Source organism: Sphaerodactylus townsendi, linkage group LG14 (assembly GCF_021028975.2).
Source record: "Sphaerodactylus townsendi isolate TG3544 linkage group LG14, MPM_Stown_v2.3, whole genome shotgun sequence".
NCBI lineage: Eukaryota > Metazoa > Chordata > Lepidosauria > Squamata > Sphaerodactylidae > Sphaerodactylus > Sphaerodactylus townsendi.
The window spans coordinates 24,280,230-24,303,759 of NC_059438.1; the positions used below are offsets into that span (position 1 = coordinate 24,280,230).

Here is a 23,530-nt window from a genome sequence, read left to right on the forward strand (position 1 = left end):
ATGCCCCCTGGGATGGGCCTACCAGTTCAGGAAGAGCCAGGAGACAGGATCACTCTCCCACAAGCGGGTGAATTCTGGCAAGCTGCTTCCTGCTGCCCGTGTGGGTCAGAGCCCCTGGCACCCAAGTGATGTGAGGAGGACGACATGCCTGTTCTGACTCCCAGGGCGCACAGCAGACACTGAGGCAGGAGGGCCCTGGTCCCAACATACCCTTTCCCCTTCTCGGCCCCTTGGCACAGAATGGCACCACATAGCTCCGATTCTATCTTCTTTATTGAGAGAGCCAACAGTTTATTTCTTCTTCTCCACGTCTTGCTCAGCCGCCTCCTTCGCCCGTTTAGCCCGAATGCCAAAGAGCCTGGAATTTGCCCGGGCCATGCGCAGGCTGGCAAAGGCCTTGAAGTTCTTCTCTTCCTCGGAGATAACCCGGGCCTTCTCTTTTTTGTAGACCTGAGAGGCAAGAATTGCAGTTACGAAGACCACAGATGCAGACACGCACACCACACATCTGCTGCCACTTGCAGGTTATTCTGCTGCCTGCCAGCGACACCAAAGGCATCTGCTAGCAGGGACAGCCAAAGAAGCTTCTGTTACTGCTCAGAACTACCATGTTCTGCAGCCAGACACATTTTACCCACCAACTAAACCCTATAGAAAACATTTCTGCACAATTGCACACTGCAGGGACTCTCAACCCTGAACAACAAGAATAACTAACATTCCTGCCCTGTCCAAAAATATCCCCAAAGCCTTGCCGGTTTGGGCCCCACAGACGGGGCCAGTTGCAAAACTGAGTGCTGCAGCAGTCTGAGTGACAAGAGCTTCTCCCCTAAACCCCGAGACAACCCCTGACCATGACAGTGACCCTTTAGCACTGAAGTGCAGCATGGAAGAAGAACAGAACTATCATGGATATTTTACCTCGCAAGAGAATTTCACTTCCATTGCTACAAAAAGGACAGCACTTCAACCAAGTGCAAAAAGGACACCTATGCTCAACCTACATTGCAGGGGAAAAACCTACACAACTCCAGAGGGGAAGGTACTTACATTCTTGATGGGCATAACTGGCCCAGACAGCTGTGTGGCCATTTTGAGCTCTTCTGCCTGCAGGGGAGAAGAAAGGAACAATTGCAGAACTCCATAAGAACTATCCTGTGCAACCCTTTGTGGGCAGGAAAGCCTCGCCTTGATCCATTTCAGAGAAGTGCGTCAGTGGAGGTTCGCAAGGCTAAAACCAGTATGACAGCTGAGCTGAGGCAAGCCCTTTAACCTGGCCAACACTGAAGGCCGTTTTCACATCATAGAACCATAGAGTTGGCAGAGACCCAAGGACCATCAAGTCCAACCCCCTGCAATGCAGGAACACATGATCAAAGCACTGCTGACAAATGGCCATTGAGCCTCTTTTTAAACACCTCCAAAGAAGGAGACTCCACCCACTTCAGCTCCATACTCTCAGATTGTCTCCAGGAACAGAGTTGGTTACAGCACAAGTATCTGGTCAGAAGTTGCATCCTGCATCCCCCCCCCCGCAAAACCTGCGTGTGAACAAACAGGAGCGGGAGAACAGCTCACACTTTTCTGCTTTAGACTCAAGAGTGCTCCAAGGTTAAGCCCACTCTTCTTGGAAACTAAACCTGGGATTTCTTGTGTGCTCTGGAGATCAGTTTCACCAGAGTTGTAGGTAAGAGTACCCCCCCCCCCCCCGACACACACACACCAAAATACTTACTGAGCTATCCCCTTTCTTGGGGACAGAAGGTTTCCGGGGAAAGAGGATGAGCTTGGAGCGATACTCCTTCAGCCGCTGCACATTGGCCTGCAGGGCCTCCGTAGACTTGTTCCGCCTCCTGGGGTCCACTGAGATGCCAATGGTGCGGGCAAACTTCTTATGAATGCCAGCCATCTAGGGAGAGAGCACTCGCCTGAGCCTCATGGGAAACAACCTGTGCATCAACATCCCTGCCTGGCTGAAGGCCGCTACAGTCATCAGCTGGAAAAGGGTTCAAGAACAGTCATCACGGAGGGTACAGAGATTCCGGAGACAGTGTCATCATCGACTGAGCGAGCGGCCACCAAAAATGGCAGCAACAAGCGGCATCCTGAGGCACTTTCTGGCCCAAGAGTTTAAGAGAAATATCTGCCAAACATTTTGAAAAACTCAACAAGGCTAAATTCTGTGCTCCTCAAAAAAAACCCCCCACAACACCAGATATAGGAGGGCTTTCCTCCACCGCTGCCTGCACGAGCGCCTTGACCCTCCCAAACAAGAAATAATTCAGTGCAATCTTAAGAGCTCTCATGCAGATTTCTTTAGGAACACCCAGTAATCTGCTTTATAGCAGCAGTCTGTCAAGAAAGGCAATCAGGTTCAGCCAAGCTGCCTTGAGAAACCTTTCCTGAAAATGTAACTCATTCCTTGAGACTTTAAGCCACGTATCCAGCAGTCCAAGGGAACCTCCACCTCCGTCTCTGAGACATCTGCCCCCTCCACTTACCCTCAGCTCCTCTAAACTGAATCCCCGACCAGCGCGGACTTTTGTGTGGTATCGCACGGTGGGGCATCTCACAATTGGTCGGATTGGTCCAGATACTGGACGAGGAGCGATACGACGGGCCTTTGCTTGCCTGGCCTTCCTCCTGGGTGGAAAGAGTAGCAGACGGGGGGTTACATCAAATCCCTTCCTTTTCTCTAAATACAACCACAGCCTGATGCTCATTACAGATTAAACAAGGAGAGACTTATAGTCCCAGCGGCAGCAAGATAAAAAACCACAACCATCAGCTGATAAGAGTTCTAAACACATCAGCAAGGTTGGACAGCAATTCTGTAAAAATTTTGTCACTTGGCTGCAGTGCTAATCTGGCATCTTGGGCGCAAGGGACCCTTGCAAAGAAGCCCAAACGGCCTCTGTTACCCAGAGCTTATTTGCTGGCCCCTGGAACGCAGACCTCACGGACTCAGCAGGCTGCAATAACTTACCTGCGGATCTTCCTGGCAGGCTGGTTGAACCACGTAGCCACTCGTCTTTGCCAGTCTTTGTGAAAGTGGGGCTTTAAGATCATGCCATTCCGGCTGGGCGCCATGGCTGCTTATATCCCTGAAAACAAACACCCCGGACTCAGCTTTATGATTCAAGCTGCAATAATTCTTCACAGCCTACAGAACCTCTCAGAATGATTTTACCCCCCTAACATCCCTCTGAATAGTCAGGGAAAGATGCAATGAACATCAATTCAAGCTTGTCATGCATATCCAACACATGTTCACCCAGGGAAAATGCAGCACGTTGGGTTCTTTCTAATCAACACTGGCCAACGCACACAACAAAGGGAAAAATCTTTTAAATACAGTATTTGCAAAGTATTCTTAGGTTAAAAACTGTTTCACTAATAAATCATGCCTTAATTCACCTGTCATCAATTTATTTTAGTACCATGAACATCTGCAGGCTTTCCAGATTATTAAACTGGCCTGGGATGCACAATTTTATTTTAACTGATAAAGCCACTAGTTACTTATTAAATTATTAAGACTTTTAAAAACTAACATACAACAGTTTCTGGCCATTTAAATGTAAGTAATGTACATTTTTAGCTTGGATTCCAGACTTGGAAACAATTAAAAAATCACTTTGTTCTATTATTTTATTGTTTATTACATAATTCACAATAGGAACATCCCCCTGGAAGGCTACATTTTCTCACACACACACCCCATCTGTATTTGTTTTATGCCAGAAATTTCTTCTTTGCCATTTCAAGGAATATATACACAAATGACTTTATTTGTTCAATCTTTTAAGTAACTTTTAAACCAAATGCACAGTAAGCACCTCTTTGAAAATAACCTGATTTTCAATTAAGTCACCTGTGCAAAGCTGCACTGAGAACATTTACTGGCAAATTTTAAAGATTTGTGTATTTAATAGACCTGGAAAAATGCACAACTACGAAGGCCAAACATGGTAAGTAGGATAGAACACATGCGTCAAAGCCTCGCCAGCTGCAGTCCAGAACCTGAAACACCTCCCTGGTGGGCTTATGGTGGTGGGGTTCTTGCTGCCAAGGGACTGGGAAATCACCATCACAAGCACTGAGATCCAGAGGGTGGGGAATCCGAACAGAAGACACAGTAGGGGAAATTCAGCCCAGAACAAATGAAGAGGTGGTGCAGGAACACCCGGCCACTTTAAAGGAGTTCAAGCCTCCAGGGTCTGATGAGCTACACCGCTGGCAGAAGTACTCTCTGAACCGCTGGCTATAATCCTTGGCTGATTCCGCACGGGCCAAAAACAGCGGTGTGAAAACAGTATAAACCCTTTTACACCGTTTTAAACCCTTTTACACCATTTTCACACTGCTGTTTTTGGCCCATGCGGAATCCGTCTTCGAGAACTCCTGGAGGGCCGCGAGTGCGAATCCTCCGGGGGGGGGGGGGGCAGGGCGGGAGACGCGGCCGCTCCGAATGAGGCCCCGCAGACGCAGCGCAAAGGAGGGAAGCCGGCTCTTTGCCCAGCTGCGGCCTGCCCGCCCCCCTTCTGCGGGAAAGAGGGCCGCAGGCGCTCCAGGCCCCGGTCGCCGCGCAATGGCCCTCCCGCCGCCACGGCCAGGATCCCCCCGGTCCGCCCGGCCCTTTCCGGCCCCTTCCGGCACCACACCGGAGAGGGATGGCGAAGGATCGTCTCCCGGCCGCGGCCAGGCCTCCACTCACCTCCCGCCGCTGCAGATGGCCGGCCGGAAAAAGAAAGAGACGGCGCGGGGCACGCTGGGAAATCTGAGCCTCTCTTCCGACCCGGCTCCAGGAAGCGCGACGCTCCGCTCGTGGCCAATCAGGACGAGGAATCCCGCTCGCTGGCCTCAACAGTGGCGCGTCTCGCCGCCGTCACTAAAGATGGCGCCCTCCTTAAAGCAGCCGCGCGCTGCAGTTTCCAGCACCCAAGTCCGGGCGACGCTCTCAAGAGACACTCACGTCAAGGAGGGAAGGATTTTCTTTAGCCCGCTTTAGTCACATTTACCGAGTTTCATATTTATTTATTTTATTCTACGTATATGGCCAATTTCATGCATCTCCACACTAAGAACTTAATAATTTTATAACACAATCGCTGATAGGTAGAAAAAAATGAACACCCCCCCCCCCCCCCCCCCCCCCGGCTGCAGGATCCCCTGATGAAGCTGAAGAGCAGGAAGATCAGGAGGACCAAAGGAAATGCTGCTTCATGCAACAAAGCACCACCGGGCTATGAAGCAATGGAGAAATGTACAGAACACTGTTCCATCAGGGTGTTCAAGTGGATCATTAAATAGAACCTCCACAAATAAGGGCAGTTCTGACTACCAAGTACTTCAGACTAAGAACAGGGCTGGAACTGTTTGGGAGCTTCCTGCAGGCACTTGTCTTCCAATACAGCCAGCCAGAATCACATACTAGCTGGGCCTTTGGTTTGATGCAGCAAGACATTTTTTTACTGATATGCGCCATGCTGAGCTGTTATGACTAAAACTGAAGCATATAGAAATATGCATAGAAATATGCATAGAAAAGTAGGGGTGGAGAGGAGAATGAACCATGTTTTCTTATCATGCTTCTGAGAGCAACAGCACCCCAGCTAAGGTTGCCCATATGTACTTGTAATTTCATTACAGCCCAGACAACAGTAATAAATCCCAAACTTTATTTTCTTGTACATCATCCAAACCTCCAAGATAAACACACATTGACAGTTAGAACCCAAGGCTTCCTTGCCCCTGAAGCTATCTGAAGATGAGGCTACCACACAGCTGAGGGGTCTGGTGAATGTTGAGTAACTCCAGAAATATCTTGTGGGTGGATTTGGTTCCCCTTTTGGGGAGAACAGCAGCAGAGACTTGGGAACTTCTCAGAGGCAGCTAGACTGGAAAATACTATTCCATGTAGGTTCTGAACAGACCACTAGGTGGTAGCTACAGATCACTGATGACTATTTGCCAAGGGCCACTGGTTTTATACTTGTACTTATGATCCTGAGGGCTCTGAAAGAGAAGAAGGCCAGAGAACTGCAATGTAACGTTGGCAGGACCAAAACATGGCAGAGGCTCCTTCCAGGATAAAGACAATCCTCGGGGAAGTAACCCACATTTAAAGAGAGGGTGCAAATGGAACTGGCTGATCTCTTTCTCACTCTCTCACCCCCCCCCCCACCCGCTCATTTGCTTAGTGATGATCAACCCATTCCTCCTCCTCTGCTTCCAGCAGTTCTGGACAAATATTTGCCCTAAAAGCATATTCTGAACAAAGACTTGTAGGTGCTCCCTCGTTCTTAAAGCCACTTGACTTGGTCTTTGCCTTCTTGTAACATTTGTGGCCAGAGGCCATATGGCGTTCTCAAGGAACTCGGATTCCGCACCGCCCTTAGCATAGGCACGGGCCAACTACTCTCATCAGAAAAGGCCCCGTGTACTTGGATATTCCTGAGCGCTGAAGAACTCTGCCAGCCAATTCATGTCTGTGGTACAGACTGAGGGCTCCTGAGCGGGCGACATGTTCAGAGGCAGAGCATGGCAGCGGCTGATCGAAGCCTTGGCAGGAGGCCATGGGGAAGGGAGCTGGCTCCCACAAGTGACCCAAGGATGTCTGCTTGACATCATACCCATTGTCACGACTCATTCCCAGAGCAGCGAAAGCCACCCCAGAAACCCGAGCAGAGAGGTCCACACATTAAGCGCAAGGGAGGAGAACCTCTCCTAGCAAGCCTGGTTCAGATGAGAAGCTGACAGACTCTTCCCCTACTCCTCGCCATGACGTGGCTTCAAACAGGTCTCAGGTTGGGCTCCTCCTCTTCTTCCCGTTGCCTGGGGGGCTGCTGGGGGGGCTCTTCGTCCCCCACATCCTGTTTGTCTCTCTCGGCTTCAATCCAGCTCTGAGGGGCGATCATTTTCTTAGGCCCATGGGGAGGAGGCCCAATCAGGGCTTCGATGTCATCATAGTTGATCACTTCCCTCTCCAGGAGGGCATCAGCCAGCTAAACACAGAAATGGGGGAAGAAGATGAGCCCAGGAACGCTCTCAGACACAGGCATGCAAGGAGAGCAGGGACCAGGGTCAGGGGAGAGGATGGCCCTTTGCAGCTCAGATGAGGCAGAGTCCAGCTCACTGCCCGAAACGGAAACAAAAACAAAACACTCTCCACTAGGTGAGCATGGTGTGTGTGTGTATTTACTTCAGTTTAGAAGCTTCTCAACCTTAAGGGGGGTTCCCCACCATAGTGGGTTCCCAGCTGCTCTTCTGTGCACAGGCACTCGAAGGAGCACCCCAGAGCCTGCTGTAGCCATAAGCCAGGCTGTACTGAAGGATAACACACAAATGCAACCTTTCGCTGCTTTCACTGGCAGGGGAAGAAAGTCTCTCCTGCACAGAACGAACTTTCAGACGAATAACTTTCAGACGAATAACTGCCCACAGTCCCCACATGGGAAGGGGAAACAGATCAGCTTTTAACAGACGCTTCCCACATGTGGTGCTGAGATACTGGAGATGGGACGACTGCCCAACTCTGCAGCTGTGTAAGGAGAGTGGCCACTCAGCGTGCTCCCTGCCCCCACAGCAGCTGACTCATCCCGTGGCCCCAAGCCCTTCTTGTTGCCTGCAGGGGCCTCTTGGCTCTACAGCCTAAGAAAGACGGCCGTGGCATTTTCCAGCACTCAGGGCAACCAGAACAGCCCTTGGGTCTTTGAGGAGACAAAGCCTAGCAGCCATCCAATCTGCTCTATAGATCTTTTTGAGCTTCAGGTTTCCGCCCAGGACCTCAGAGCTGCTTGTGAGCTTCACAAACGAACTACGAAGCAGGTTAGTCTACTAAGGAAGGGGTTTCCAACAGCCCTCTACCTGCCCCCCCTCCCAACTCAAGGCCGCAGGTATGCCAGGAAAAAACCATACCGCCTTCAGCTTGTCCCTGTTGTCCAGAAGCAGCGTTTCTGTGCGCCTGTAGGCCTGGGCCACCAGCACTTTTGCTTCCTAGAAAGGAAACAGAAGCCCACAGGTAACCAACACCACGGGACTAGTTCTGTGGCTTGAGCTAGGAGAGTGTTTCTCTCCAAGCAGTGCCGTCGGGTGCAACGTCCGGTGGCTCCAGATGTGACCCACAGTTAACATTTCTTAGCCTTGACGGGACACATCCTGAATGGGGTCATAACCTTCAGTGTGGGCCAAGCCAAAGCCACAGACAGTGGGGGCCAGCACAGAGAAGGTTCTTGGTCTTGCGTGACTTCTTGAGCCCAGTGGGAGAGGTGGTCCCGCAAGCACAGGCTGAACCTAGATGCCTGGCCAAAGAAACCCCCGTCAGGTTTGCAGCAGGACGGGAAAAAGCACCAAGCACCAGCAGCAGTTTTGGGGTTGCAAGGAGAACTTACATGGTCCATGATCTGCTGGAGTCCGTGGCTGAAGGGGCGCCGCCCAATCCCGGCAGTATTTTCCTGGACCGGAAAGGAAAGGTGGCCGACGTTGGGCGCCATCCCGTATTGCTTCACCATCGAGTAGGCGATCTTGGTTACTTTCCTCAGGTCATCTTGTGCTCCTGGGCGTGCAAAGGACCAAAGATGATCAATACCTGATTATGATCACTGGACCTGACTAGAACAGCTTGCTCCTCTCCCAGGGCCAGCTGCAAATTGTGGCCTAACTGGCTGAGCAGTAAAAATTGCTCTGACCGTGAGAGTCGTGCAGCACAACGGAAGACCTAGCTTCCCAGGGAGACGAGAGCAAACCTCTCCTCTATGGAGCCATGGCTCAATGGCAAGGCATCTGCTGGGGCTGCGGAAGACCCCAAGTTCAGTCCCCGCCTCTCCAGTTGAAAGATCCAGGCAATGGGGGACGTGAAGGACCCCTCCGCCTGGAGAGCCACTGCCAGCTTGAGCAGAGGCAATACTGACCTGGATGGATCAAGGGTCGGATTTGCCATCAGGCGGCTTCATGGACTCAAGAGAGGCTTCACCGAGCCCTTTGTGTGGCCTCGCTCAGCTCGCCTGCCTACAGGAGGGCTCCTCCTCACCTGTGGTCACTTTGTTGAACGTGATGGCCTCGGACACCCTCCCTCCCAAGGCCATGCACATCCGCTCGAAGAGCTGGTCCTTGGTGAAGAGATACTGGTCCTTAGGCAGGATCTGAGCAAAGCCCAGGGCAGCGTTGGTGCGAGGGGCTATGGAGACCTGCAGCAACAGGAGGAAAGCCACAGGCACAGAGACTGCTTAGCATGGACAGCGGGGAATGGTCCTCCGCCCGGATTCTCACAGCCCGAGTCAGGATGAGCAGCAAACATACCTTCATCACCGCCTCGGTGTGTTCCAGAAGCCAGCCTACGAGGGCATGCCCAGACTCATGGAACGCCACAACCCTCCGCTCCTCCTGGGACAGGATCTTGCTTTTCTTGGCAGTTCCTGGAGACACAAAACATAAATCTTCGGCTGCTTCTGCCTCCTGGGACTTGGACGAGTCAGAGACTGAGAATGCAGGAGGGCCTCTGTCCTTCATCTCCCCACTCCTTTTCAAAAACTAATGCCATACATTCAGTTTACAAACTTCTGACAAAAACTTTGCCACTATAAGGCAACAATGAAAATCCTGACAATTTAAAAGCGTAACTACTTTATCTGATTCAGTACAATCAATCATAGGGTCTATAGCTTGGGATAGCAGGCTGGATCGGAGTTCTTGGTATGATACGCAGTTCAGGAGAATGTGTGGGATGGGATCCAGCTGTCCTATGCTACAGGTACAGAACCTCTTATCGCTTGGAAGACCTTTAAGTCTTCCTCTATGTAGTGGAGATGGCATGATGTTAAATCTAGCCAGCATATAGGCTCTCCTGTGTATGGGATTTGTGAGCGCTGTAATATAATAGGCTGGGTATCCCGGCGTGAAAGGAATTGACATATTTGTTGGTGAACAAGATTTATTTGCCAAGCTCTGCAGTTGAAAAACTAATGCAAAAAGTCTGCCTGCTGCTCAGGGTGTTGCTGTCCGGGCCACTGTGGGCCAGGCAGCTGCCTTAAGCACTGTGCCCAGGCAGAGCTCTGCACCGCAGGCTGCCAATACTTGAGAACAAACACGAGCGTCTTTCTTAACAAAACAGACCACGCTATTCCTTATTTTAAACAGAATTCTTTTAACGTTTCAAAAAGAAGCCCCACCAGCGATGACTCTTTCCACAGCATATTCAAAGTTAAAGGTGTCAATGGACTTATGTCCTTCTCTTGCAGCATGAAGAGCAGCCTCGTTGCAGATGTTGGCAATGTCAGCTCCTGTGGGCAGAACAAGAGACACAGCTGATGGTTCGAAGCCCCCCCCCAGCTTTTCCACTCTCCATTCTCCCCCCCCAACAAGATTAACCCACATCATTCAAACAATGGTGTGCCATAAGAGGGACACCCTAACCCAGTGGTGGCGAACCTTTGGCACTCCAGATGTTATGGACTACAATTCCCATCAGCCAATTGGCCATGCTGACAGGGGCTGATGGGAATTGTAGTCCATAACATCTGGAGTGCCAAAGGTTCACCACCACGGCCCTAACCAACACTGCCTGGGTTGGGGTGGGAATGCCAAAGAGCAGGCGGCTCCTATAGGTGGATCCATCCCAGAAGGCAAGCCCCCTCCAGTCAGAAGGGGAAGCCAAAACAGTTGTCTGGGATCACCCCTGGTCAACCTCACGTAAACTTCTCTTCCAGATCCCCATGAAAACTGATGAGGTTTGTTCCATGCAGCGTTCGTTCCATGGTTGCAACGGGACAAAGGAGAAGGGGGGAGGGAAGGTGAGGGCCAAGGAAGAACGGTGCAAATCTGACGCACGCCAGCTGTACTGGTAGAGGCCACTGGGCACAGGATGCTCTTGCACCCTTTACGCTGGAGTCCGGCCACCAGACGAGCCTGGCTGCCCTCACCAAGATGCTCCACGAGGGACAACAAAGTCTTGGGCCGAAGGGAGCGAGCGAAGGCAGCCCAAGAGTGTCAAGGCCCACGGGCTTTTCCCTGACCAGGGAACGAACAAACATCTGTTCTGAGTGTGAGGGTGGCGCAGGGGCCGCTTGCAGAGGCTGTGCAAGAGATAGAGAGCGGGGGCCAAGCAAGGGGTAATACACACAGGATACTCCACAGCCACAGCACAAACAGGAAATCCAGAACAAAGGGCTGAGCCTGGCTCAGCGGCCTGAGATCTGGAAGGCAGGCCAAAGCCTCCCTGCTTCTTAATCTGGGAAAGCCATCTTAAAAAAAATGCTTGACTCGAAGCCTCCCCGCCCCCGTTTGCGGCCCTTATTTCCTACCCATTAAATTCCAGAAAGTACCACCAGAGGGAGCAGCTCTCCTCCGGACCTAAAGAGAGCAGGGTCACTCACACACGCGGCTTTCCTTGCCACGGAAGCAGAGGGGAAGGTGGCTGGAAGCTCAGCAGGTTTGTGGGTTCCAAATAATCCCCATAGAAGCATTTCTGGCCTGTCTCCTTGTGAGCCCTTCAGGCACGAAGGGAAACTGCTGGGTGGGAGGGAGCCAAGCAGAAGATGTCGCAGAGATCCAGCAAAGGCCCATGATGGGTCTGGGTCTGGGTGGGGAAAACGGATGGACGGACACAGAAGGTTGGCAGCAGCCAGGCTCACGTACCGCTGAAGCCTGGAGTCAGTTCAGCCAGCCGCTGGGAGTAGAAGCTGCCAAGCTGGGATAACTTCAGGCCTTTCAGGTGCTGCTCAAAGATCTCCCTCCTCTCCTGCAAGCAAAGAAAACAGGGACTGCAGATCATGGGAGGGGCTTTTGTTTCAGCACCTCTTGGGCAGCGTAGGAGGAGTAAGAGCATGGGTTGCTAGGAATCTTGCAGAGACTTCTGGACGCAGTGGGTCTAGGTCCAATTCAGTAAAGCACTTGCTATGCTCCTACGCAAGAGCTGCACACTCCCAATCTCCTAACTCAGGGGTGTCCAACTCTGGCACATGCCAGCAGGGGCTGATGGAAACTGTAGTCCATGAACATCTGAAGCGCCAGAGTTAAGACACCCCTGTCCTAACCAGTAAGGCACCAACAATCTGTGTCAGGAGCCCCTGAGCCTGCATGCTTGCTGTGCACATCCACAGAGGCTAGAGGGGAGGATGGCAAGGGAGCCATCCGGCACCGTTCCATTCAGACGGGATCTGCACAGCCCCAAATGTGTCTTTTCACTGCTGTGGTTTTTTAACTGCTGATCACTTGCTTTGGGGGCCTGTTTTTGGAATGGAAAACAAGGTTAATAAATAAACCAGGAAGTAATACTTCTGCAGAAAAGTTTCAAAGGGAGACTACAAGGACACACTGAGCTGGAATTCAGATGCAGATATGACATGATCAAACTGGGCTCAACAGAGTGGGGTCATGAACCCACTGCCAGACATTACTGCCCTTAATGTCTAACTTTATAGATACTGTTCTGATTCGTCCTCTTTTGCCAGCTCATCAGCAGTGGGAGTGGACCGTGACCACTTTGAGATGGTTGTTGACTGGATCATATTTTCACCCAGTTTGCACAAGGTTAGGCCATGAAAATCTCTGCCATGATCAAGTAGCTGCTCTTGTAACAGCCACAAGCCTCTCTGTTACGTAAGTCTGAAAACACACATCAGTGAACTGCACAGGATTCTAGGGGGGAAGAGCGTTTTCAGAGCTGAAGTCAGCTGACTCCTGTGGGAAAGAACTGATCCTGCACAAGATAAACAGCCTTCCCCAGTTCAGAGTAGAGCTACCTCATCAAAAGGAAAGAGGGCTCCATCTGGGGAAAAGAAACCACAAGGAAAAAGAGTGGGCTGGCCTTGACCAGAACACTGGTCTGATGATGATGATCATTGTATTGTCGAAGGCTTTCACGGCCGGAATCACTGGGGTGCTGTGTGGTTTCCGGGCTGTATGGCCATGTTCTAGCAGCATTCTCTCCTGAGAATGCTGCTAGAACACGGCCATACAGCCCGGAAACCACACAGCACCCCAATGATTATCATTATTATTGCAAGGGCAGTTGCAGAACTCCTATTGCTGGCTGAAATACAAGCTGTAGGCTCAGAGGAAGAGACCTCCTGGGAGGAGCACAAGCCAGAGCTGGGATGGCTGCTACAGGTTGCCTTCATAGTTCAGAGCAGCCCCCGTGAGAGCATTTCCTCCCAAGCAGGATTTTGTGGACGCCTCTGTGGCTCAAGAGAAGGCACCTGAATGTGTGAAGATGTGACCATTCCAGAGCAACGCCAGCAGGCGGCAGAATTTCCCTGGCTGGCCTGCTCTCCCAAGGCCCACGTGCAACCCGGGACTCCTTTCAAATGCGTGAAAACCTCCAAGGAGGAGTCATTGGCTCACCTTGCTCCCTTCCCCCTGCCTCTGCATTAATTTTAATTTATTCCTTAACATTTCTATCACCACAGTCCTTGCATGGGGGAACCGAAGTCCTCAAAAATGCTCTCTCCACACCCTTTAGAAACAGAGGGAAGGAATGTGCAAAATGTGGGTGGGGGCTAAATCTAGTATGCCTCGTGCACACTCCCCAGAAGCAGCATCTGGAAGTCACCATGGGAGCGGGTCTGGATCATACCTGCAGGGTGGGCAGGTCAATAAAAATGTGACGATCGAGCCGCCCGGGTCTCATGAGAGCGTTATCCAAGATATCTGCTCGGTTGGTGGAGGCCAGCACGATAACGTGGTCAGTGGTCCCCATGCCTGCAGAAGGGGCAAAGGTCAGGAGTGACAGTGTGTGGACTCTCCCTGGGGCAAGGGGGCCTGGAAGATCTCCTTCTCAGTACTGTTTGCAATCAGGCACGGCTGGGATGGAAAAGATTTTGGCAGCGAAACCAGCTACCCTGGCACGCACGGGGTGCCGGTTCCTGGGGTGGGGTGGGAGTTATAATCTCATGGCAAAAGGTGCATCTTTTTCCCCCCTGCAGGGAATACATTTTGGAAGCTCTCCTCCCAAGGAATAAGTCTGACCCACTGACCGTCCATTTCCACCAGCAGTTGGTTTAAGGTCTGCTCTTCCTCGGTGTTGGAAAAGCCAGCCATGTTGGTGGAGCGCTTCTTCCCCACGGCATCTATTTCATCAATGTAGACAATGCAGGGGGCTCGGGCCCGGGCTTCCTTGAAGAGGCTCCGAACGCGGGCAGCTCCGAGGCCTGCAGGGGGGCAAGAAGGGAAAAGTTTCTTGAAAGCTGTTGTAAGCTGAGCTGCCAGGAGGCGGCAGACATCTCCCAATGTTTTTGCTCGGCAGACCCTCCCACCCTGGGCCGCTTCCCCAACAGAGCCAATCATCACTCCCCATGCAAAACCAAGGTCCCAGCAACACGTCCCCAGGTTGGAAATTTGGTGGAGAAGTATATTGTAAGAAGATGGTCCCCAGGAAGAGAGAGTGGGACAACTAGGGGAATCAGAGTCACCAACTAGTTGAAAGCCTGTGCATAAAGAAGAGCGGAGAGAGAGAAAATGCAGCCATGATTTAAGAGAAGCGAGTAACCAGGAGGGATTTCTAAATGCAAGGCAGCAAGGAAGCAAAGGTCTCTTTCTGGTAAACAATATAAATTCTTCTGGAACAAAGACACTGGGGATAGTTTTCTTTTGTTAGGTAGGTAGGCAGGTAGGTAGGTGCCCACTGAGTTCCTCTTCCAGCACACCCCCAACTGAGACAGTCCTCACGGTCAAGGGAAGCTGGAAGGAAGTCAAATCTTGCCACCTAACTTGCTGGCTGTGGTGGTTCCCCTGAGCGGATGGCTAAAATGTCACGCAGGCTTCCTTCCCGCAGCCCCAAGAGCCAAACTTCCCACAGCCCCAAGAGCCAAACTCAGAGAAGGGCAACGAGGATGATTGAGGGACTGGAGCACCTTCCTTATGAGGAGAGGCTGCAGCGTTTGGGACTCTTTAGTTTGGAGAGGAGGCGTCTGAGGGGGGATAGGATTGAAGTCTATAAAATTATGCATGGGTTAGAAAATGTTGACAGAGAGAAATTTTTCTCTCTTTCTCACAATACTAGAACCAGGGGGCATCCATTGAAAATGCTGGGGGGAAGAATTAGGACTAATAAAAGGAAACACTTCTTCACGCAATGTGTGATTGGTGTTTGGAATATGCTTCCACAGGAGGTGGTGATGGCCACTCACCTGGATAGCTTTAAAATTGGCTTGGACAGATTTATGGAGGAGAAGTTGATTTATGGCTACCAATCTTGATCCTCCTTGATCTGAGATTGCAAATGCCTTAACAGACCAGGTGCTCAGGAGCAGCAACAGCCGCAGAAGGCCATTGCTTTCACATCCTGCATGTGAGCTCCCAAAAGCACCTGGTGGGCCACTGCGAGTAGCAGAGTGCTGGACTAGATGGACTCTGGTCTGATCCAGCTGGCTTGTTCTTACGTTCTTATGTTTCACAAGAACACAGACGGTTGAGATTGAAGCCTACGTACAGTGCGCAGCCCCCGCTGGCTCTCAGCAACTGTCAGCCCCCAGAACAGCCACTTGAGAAGCAGGGCAAAGGCTGCACATGCTGGTTGTGCCATGAGGGGAAGCCGGCCCTCCCAGGACTCACCTCCGATCACCTCTACAAACTCCGAGCCAGCCATTGCCAGGAAAGGCACCTGCGCCTCCGTCGCCACCGCTTTGGCCAGCAGGGTCTTGCCGCAGCCTGGCGGGCCGAGCAGGAGTGCCCCCTTGGGCACCTTGGCTCCCAGCTGCAAATAGTGCTCAGGGCTCTGGAATCCAAACAGGCAGGGCTTTAGCTGGACCCTTGCATGACGCCACTTCCAACTTGCCAAAGTTCTTCCTTGCTGTGGACAACGTTCTGCAGCAGCCTTTGGTCAAGGCAGCTGCCTTTCTTTACCCCTCTGGCAGCCCTCTTCTGCCACTGCAGCCAGAGTTAAGCAGACTCATCCTTTCCCACGGCACCCACCATGCAGGGTGACTGAATGACCAGCCTATTCCCAACGAAAGATCCAAGGGGGCGCTTGAGCAAGTGCTTGGCGAGCTCTTGATACCCTCAAGGAAACAGCATTCGCCAGCAGAACAGGGAAAGAGGGCTGAACATCACAGGGCTGCCTACTGCAGGGGTCTGCAACCAACTGGCCATGCTGGCAGGGGCTGATGGGAATTGTAGTCCATGAACATCTGGAGAGCCACAGGTCCCAGACCCCTGGCCTAGTGGATCCATCCCCACGCAGGGGCTCTCGGCTCCCCGCCTCCCAAGGTTCCTTCGTCCCAGGGGTGTTGCAGCTCTGACCTTCAAATAATCCACAAATTCCTTGACCTCCATTTTGGCCTCGTGCAGTCCTGCTACATCCTTGAAGCTGATTCCTTTCCCAGACTTGCTGTCCACAATGGTGAAGCGGGCCATTTTCAGCTGATTCTGCGATGGGGGAGAAAGGGCCTTAAAACCCAGGCAAAGGAGGCCAACACCCCTTCCCCCCACCCTCTGCAATTTCCTTGAGCTAAAGGGAAGAATATTTCTGGCCCAGGTTCCACAAGTCCTCGCCAGTCGAGGCCGCTGCTGGCTCTGCCCTTGGGCCATTTCCCCCATTTTGGAATTCTGCTGCGCCTCCTTCCTGCAGCAACAAGAGCAGGGGCTCTGTTGACTCAGCTGCCCTCTGAATCTATGCGGGAAGCTGGGCAGGGAGGTCGACTGCTCCGGCCACCAGACTTCAGCCCAACCAGCTTGCTGATCAGACTCACAGCATTCACTCCACAATCTCCCCCTTCTCCACTTCCGCAGAGAAAGCTGAGCTAAAGATGCTCCCCCCCGCCCATCTGTTCCCATCAAACCCACGCAGCCCCCCGGCCCCCAAACGCTGCCCCAGCCAGGCGCCAGCAGTGACAGGGCAGCGAGAGAGCAGCTGGCCCCGCACTTCAGCCTCCGTGAAACCACAAGACACAGCAACAACTGGACTCAACAAGCTTTGTGTAACCGCTCATTACCCTGTGCTCAAAATGTAAGCTCCCACTGAGGGTTTGGCTTTTCCATTTCGCCTGAAGCAGGCTGAAGGCTGGAAAATGTGGCTGCTGAAACACTGCGTGTGCACAGTGCGGCCTCCTGAGGGAAGGGGCCGGGAGCCCTGAACCTCCTGCCCCTCTTCCTCAGGGTGGGGCGAGGAGGCCCCCTAGAGCGAGGGGGGAGGGGCGGCATGTGGCCCAGCCAGCCCCTCCCGTCAAGCCTCCCTGGCCAGGCAGGAGAGATCACCAGCCTCTGCTCAGCTGACTGGGCGGCAGGGGTGCAGGGAAGGAGGCCAGCTCACAGCACAGGCCGTAGAGCTCAGGTGGCCGGAGAGGCTGAAAAGTTATTTGGCTGTAAGCGAGGGGATTTGTGTGCGCCGCTGCCTGCGAGATCTGCTGGCAAGACGAAGGCAAACAGAATGCCATTCCCAGCTGCAAGTCATTAGTGAGTCTTGAAAGCAGCCAAAACACTCTGCACATTCCTTGAGTTCAGCCCTTCTAGCCTAAAGGATGCCCACCACCCACCACCAGCAAGACTGAAGACCGCACAGATCCGCCGGCTGATAGGAAAAGCAGCCTCTGGCCTGGCTTCGTTCCCATCCATTGTTGGTTTGCCGGGAGAGGGCAGGGGAAGGCGGGCCCACCCAAAAGAAGAGCTGCAGGCCGCAAAAGCTACTTACGAAGGCACTGAAGCCCCCTTCCCTTCCAGCCATCCCGGCCAAGCGAAAGATGTACCAGAGGATGCCGACTCCCACGGCTGCCATCCCCAGAGCGTAGAGAGCACTGCAGAGCCAATGGAAAGCTGAGATTAGGCCTGAGACATTGGCCCCCCATTCCCTTTTGTTCCCCCAATGCAGCTGATCTGTGTCCACAGAGCACCGGGGCGGGGGGTGGAATCATAACGCTGAAAGGACTCCAGCGTCACCTAGTTCAACCTGCAGCACAGTGCAAGGAATTAAAAACTTCCTCCCCTGGAGATCCCTGCTCCATTAGAGGAGGGCAAAAAACTTCCTGGACAAATGTGGCCTGGAGGAAAATTCCGCCCTGACCCCAGAGTGGTGATCGGCGTTCCCCTGGGCACGTAAGAAAGGACCGGAGTACTGACACAGCCCTCCCAGCCCTCCTTCTCAGGCTCAGCGTGGCTATCATACGGCCTCTACTTAAAAGCTTCCCAAGGAGGAGAGCCCACGCCCTCCTTAGGAAGCCCGGGCCACTGAGAAACTGCTCCAAGTGTCCGGAGGTCCTTCCTAACGTTTAACCAAAAACTCTTTCGGTTTAATTTCAGCTGGTTGTTTCTGGTCTGACCTTCTGGGGCGACATAAATCAATTCTGCACTCTCCTCTATGACAGCCCTTCAAGTACTTGAAGATGGGTCACCGTATCACCTCTCAGTCGCCTGCAGGCCAGGCTAAACATACAGAGTCCCTTCAACCTTTCTTCATAGGATTTGGTCTCCGGACCCATGCCATCGTTGTTGGCAACCCGCTTCAGCTCGTCCACATCCTTAAATTGTGGTGCCCCAATACAGAACACTTTGCCCTTTGAGGATTGTGTGAGGTCTAAAACTACGCCGACACTTCATGCAAACTGGATTGAGGATTGTGTGAGGTCTAAAACAACGCCGACACTTCATGCAAACTGGATTGAGGATTGTGTGAGGTCTAAAACAACGCCGACACTTCATGCAAACTGGACATGATGTTTCTGCTGATACAGCCTAAAACTGTGGTGGTGAACCTTTGGCACTCCAGATGTTATGGACTACAATTCCCATCAGCCCCTGGCAGCATGGCCAATTGGAAACAGCATTCGCCAGCAGAACAGGGAAGGATCCATTGGATACTCACCGTGAAGGGTCTTTCTACTGTAGGTAAGTGGGGCATCTTGTGAGGGTGTGATCTCGACCAATTGCAGAGAGGCAGGAAATGATGAAATTCTTCCATGTACTTCCTGTGAGGTCTTGGGGTCACCTTCTTCAGTACCCCCGCCTGGCATAGTAGTATAGCACTTAAGTAACAGGAACATATAACCAAAAACACGGAAGGAAAAACAACGGCTCGGCAATAACTAGGATCACTAGAACAGTGACAAAAACAACGACAACCCTAAACGTTGAACAGTCTGAAAACATGAATTTAGTTGATAACTGAGAAAGTAACATCGGGAAACAAATGGAACTAGGGAGGGCCAAGATGCCCCACTTACCTACAGTAGAAAGACCCTTCACGGTGAGTATCCAATGGATCCTTCTACTGTAGGAGTGGGGCATCTTGTGTGGGACCTCCCCGAGCAGTGTCCCAAATTCGGGTGGGTTTCATTAGTCCCCGATGATACTTTCCAGTACCCTTTTGCCAAAGGCTGATTCTGCCGAGGCCAGGGACCGAATTTATAATGACGTATGAAGGTGGAAATGGAAGACCAGGTGGCAGCTTTGCAGATGTCTTCCACCGATGCATGATTTCGGAAGGCTGCGTTGGTCGCAGCATTGCGAACTGAGTGAGCTGTGACTTCCTGAGGGACCGGTAAGTCAGAAGCTTTGTATGCTTCGCATATACAGGCTTTCAGGGTACTACTGATTGCTGCCTTGGACATTTGCGCTCCCAAGTTGGGCGGGCTAATGTTGATGAACATACTCTCTGATTTGCGTAACTCCTCCGTTCTTATTATGTATGCTTTTAAGGCCCGTCCTTGGCGTCCAATGTGTGCCATGATTTCTCTTTGGGATGAGGGGTTTGGCATGAAGTTGGGAATCCACGATCTCCTGGCGCCGTGGAAAGGGGAGTTAACCTTGAATGAAAGTTGGATCTGTACGAAGACATACTCTATCGCTATGGAACGCGCAGAATTTTGAGTTTACTGAAAGGGCCCGAAGTTCCGCCACTCTTCTTGCCGATGTTATTGCGATTAGGAACAACGCTTTCATTCGTACCCATTTGATGTGTACAGTTTGAATGGGTTCGAACGGGGACCTAGTGAGTGCCGACAGGACAGCGTTCAGGCGCCAAGAGGGGAACCTGTGGACTACCGCAGGTTGGGACAATTTTACCCCTCTTAGAAGTTCAGAACGTCCGGATGTCTGGTGATGGGGGTGTCGCCCACACAAGGGATGACGGTAGCAAGAGCTGCCAATTGTCTGCGTAAGGTGGAACACTTGAGTCCCATTGAGTAGCCCTGTTGCAGGAACTCCAAGATAACAGTGATGGATGGTTCCGTGGGGTCGAGTCGTTTGCGATGGCACCACCTGACGCGAAGGCCTTCCATGAACAGTTGTAGATATTGACCGTCGACCTGCGTCTGGCTGTTAAGATTGTAGATGTGACTTCTTCCGAGTACCCCTTTATCCTGAGGTTTGCCCGTTCAAGAGTCATGCGGTCAGCTTGAACCAAGCGGGATCGGGATGTATGATGGGGCCCTGCGTCAGGAAGTCGGAAGTGATTGGCAGAGTCAGTGGTTCTGCGATGGCCAGTTCTAGGATGGTGGAGAACCAGGGTCTCCTGGGCCATCGGGGGGCTACAAGGATCACCAAGGCGCCTTCGGATATGATCCTGCGCAGGAGGCGAGGAATCAGGGGAAAGGGAGGGAATGCATAGAGAAGATTTGGAGGCCATATCGCGTTCAGGGCGTCTGTTGCTACCGCCTGTGGATGGTAGTATCGGCTCATAAACTTTGGAAGTTGACGGTTCTTCTGAGAGGCGAACAGGTCTATCTCCGGAGTGCCGAAGGTGTTGCATATCTTGAGGAAGACCCATGGATCGAGTCGCCATTCGGTTTCGCACAGGTTCTGCCTGCTGAGCCAATCTGCCTCTAGGTTCTGGACTCCTCTGATGTGTAGGGCTTCTAGTGAGACCAAGTTCTCCTCGGCCCATCGGAGGATTTTTGTTGCTTCCGAGTGGAGCCTTGCCGATCTGGAGCCTCCCTGGTTGTTGATATACATCTTCGCGGCAACATTGTCTGTTCTTATGATGACATGTTGGTGACGAATTTGTGGCGGAAATGTTGAAGGGCAAGGAAGATCGCTCGAGTTTCCAACACATTGATGTGGAGCCGAGATTCTTCCGGAGACCAAGTTCCCTGGACATACATTTGACTGAGTGTGGCCCCCCAGCCCTGAAGGCTGGCGTCTGTGAAGACTTGAGTTCGATGAGCATGTAGATAACGTTTTCCCCGTCTGAGGTTGGAGCGGTTCGTCCACCAGAGAAGGCTGAGACGGACTCTTGGGGGTATGGTCAATTTTCTGTCTTTCTTGGCAATAATGTCCAGCTGGTATGCACGGAGGAATCGTTGGAGCGGTCTCGCGTAAAACGTGCCCACTGGGTCAGGGTCAGATTACTGAGATGAAGGTTCCCAGCAGACTTGCCAGTTTTAGCAAGGACAATCTTCTGTTGGACATGACTGGTAATGTCGAGATTTTTCCTGATTCTTTCTACCTTCTGTTCTGGTATGAAAAGGGAGTCTTGTACCGTGTCCAGCACTGCTCTAGGTGTTCTAGCCGTGTGGAGGGAATGAAAGAGCTTTTCCTTTGTTTACGATAAAGCCATGCTGTGCTAGGGTTTCTTGAACTACCTCGATGTCGGCGATGGCCTTGGGGACGGAGCGTGAACGAATCAGCAGATCGTCGAGGTAGGGGTAGACGTGTATCCCCTGTTCCCTCAACATGATGACTGGAGCCAATAGCACCTTGGAGAAGGTTCTTGGGGCCGTGGCTAGTCCGAATGGCAACGTCTTGAATTGATAATGTTGATCCTGTATGGCGAATCTCAGGTACTTTCTGTGAGAGTTGTGAATAGGGATGTGCAAATAGGCTTCGGTCAGATCTAACTAAGTCAGCAGATCTTGATGGCGAAGAGTTGCCGTGATAGACCGAAGGGTTTCCATCCTGAATTTGGGGACCCGAATGAATTTGTTGATGCGCTTCAGGTTGAGGATTGCTCTCCAGTCCCCATTTCTTTTGAGGACTGTAAAGAAATGTGAATATGTCCCTGAGAAACGTTCCACTGTCGGTACAGGTTCGATGGCTTGGATCTTGGTTAGGTGGGAAACCGCCTCCAGAGTTCTGCTGGCTTTGGCCGGATCCTTTGAGAGCGGCGAAATGAACAGGTGGTGATGTGGAATAACGTTGAATTCTATCACATAACCTGTGGAGATGACTTCCTTTGTCCACCTGTCCACGTGGTTTCCCTGCCAACGGTGCTGAAAGTGTTGGGGACGGCCTCCCACCGGGATGCTTTGATTGTCATTGCTTGTTCTTATTGGAGCTGAAGGACTTGCCCGGCTTGTTGTATTGTTTGAAGGACTGTTTGTAGTTCCGAAAGGAATGTTGATTCTGCCAGTGTGGTCTTTGCCCGTCTCGTTGCAAGTAAGGGGTAAGGATTTGTGGGACCGGAAGGTAAACTTGTTGTTGGTAGAGGACCTGTCGGGTGCCCGGACAGATTTTGGCATCGTCTTTGTTGTCCTTGGTTTGGACAAGGACTCTCGTCCAATTCTTTGCCAAATAGGGCCCTCCATAGTATGAATAACCAGCCACTACGTGTTTAGATTGTATGTCCGCTTGCCATGGGCTTAATCCAGGCGTTGATCTTGCTATCATGTTAGAGGCTAAGGATCTCGCTACCAGTGACATGGCGTCGAAGGTGGCATCTGCTATGAAGGAATTGGCAGAAAGGACCCTTTCGATGCCTTCTCTGATGCCTTTTGCTTCGACTGGAATCATCTCCAGGAGACGTTTGAGCCACACCATGGAGGCTCTGGCCACTGTGGAGGAGGGCGTAAGAGTTTTGATGGCTGCCAGCCAACCACTCATGGGATCTACAAGCGCTGCTTCAGACCTCCCATCAAGCTGGTCCTTGATATTGCCCTCCCCTCTTTGGCTACAGTGTCCCGGAATGCAGGATGGACACAGGCATCAACTGGAGGATTCTGGAGGATCTAATGGAAACTGCTGAGGCATCAGATATTTTCTTAAAATTAGGGGCAAGCCCTTGTGGGCAGTGGGATTGAGCCATTCCCTATGAATCCTTTTAACAAAGCATTCAGGAACAGGGAAATACTTGTCGCCCTCCCTATCAGCGGGGAAGTAGGATGATGTGCCTTTTGGATAGCCCTTGATTGGCTTGTTGGAAGCGTTAATGGAAGGCTGGGGAATTTGTTCTTCCGCGTCCTCAGGGTCGCGTAAATCCAGAGCGGAGATAGTTTTAGAAATTAAGGATTGGATTTCTTCCAGTTTAAAGAACTGTATGGATTGTTCTACAGCTGGCTCAGGGGTTTCCTCTGTGTCAGAGAATTTTTCTCCCCCATCAGAGCCGTCTAAACTGGATAATTCTTCTTCCTCCTCATTAGGTAGGGCTAAGGGGTCCCTTCTGTAGGAGCTGGAGTCCTCTCAGTGGGGACTGCGGGATCTATGGGACCGAGTAGAGGAGCGGGCATTAGCTGTTCTTTGATCTCTTGCATCAAGAGCTTTGTCTATCTCCCTTCTAAGGAACTCAGCGAAAACTGCAGGGGGCGCGTTCATCCAGGAGGAGGCTGGAGTTAGCTGCCCAGTGTTAGAATCTCCCCGTTCAGGATCCTGTGGGTCTTGCCTGTTAGGGGCA

General features: G+C 51.9%; 2 protein-coding genes and 1 non-coding gene across 4 annotated transcripts in view; all 3 read right to left on the reverse strand.

The window, feature by feature from the left end:
- Window positions 1-255: 255 nt before the first annotated feature.
- Window positions 256-4,860, reverse strand: RPL13 (ribosomal protein L13). The gene is made up of 6 exons (XM_048516062.1): window positions 4,718-4,860; window positions 2,987-3,104; window positions 2,502-2,643; window positions 1,736-1,909; window positions 1,051-1,107; window positions 256-450 (listed from the first exon to the last, which is right to left on the reverse strand). The coding sequence occupies exons 2-6, from the start codon at window positions 3,088-3,090 to the stop codon at window positions 292-294; spliced, it is 636 nt and encodes a 211-aa protein (XP_048372019.1). The 5' UTR covers window positions 3,091-3,104; window positions 4,718-4,860; the 3' UTR covers window positions 256-291.
- Window positions 1,973-2,059, reverse strand: LOC125443921. The gene has a single exon (XR_007246204.1). It is a non-coding gene; the product is annotated as a small nucleolar RNA MBII-202 (small nucleolar RNA).
- Window positions 4,861-5,666: 806 nt separating the features above from the next.
- SPG7 (SPG7 matrix AAA peptidase subunit, paraplegin) overlaps window positions 5,667-23,530 on the reverse strand; it is a 32,349-nt gene continuing 14,485 nt past the window's right edge. For both annotated transcript variants that reach the window (XM_048515601.1, XM_048515602.1), the window contains exons 6-17: window positions 17,624-17,726; window positions 16,237-16,362; window positions 15,550-15,712; window positions 13,974-14,147; window positions 13,574-13,698; window positions 11,635-11,737; window positions 10,170-10,280; window positions 9,301-9,416; window positions 9,032-9,188; window positions 8,394-8,557; window positions 7,921-7,998; window positions 5,667-7,007 (exon numbers count right to left, since the gene is read on the reverse strand). In XM_048515601.1, the coding sequence (XP_048371558.1) occupies window positions 6,795-7,007; window positions 7,921-7,998; window positions 8,394-8,557; window positions 9,032-9,188; window positions 9,301-9,416; window positions 10,170-10,280; window positions 11,635-11,737; window positions 13,574-13,698; window positions 13,974-14,147; window positions 15,550-15,712; window positions 16,237-16,362; window positions 17,624-17,726 (1,633 nt within the window). In that variant the 3' untranslated portion in view covers window positions 5,667-6,794. The remainder of the gene's footprint in view (window positions 7,008-7,920; window positions 7,999-8,393; window positions 8,558-9,031; window positions 9,189-9,300; window positions 9,417-10,169; window positions 10,281-11,634; window positions 11,738-13,573; window positions 13,699-13,973; window positions 14,148-15,549; window positions 15,713-16,236; window positions 16,363-17,623; window positions 17,727-23,530) is intronic.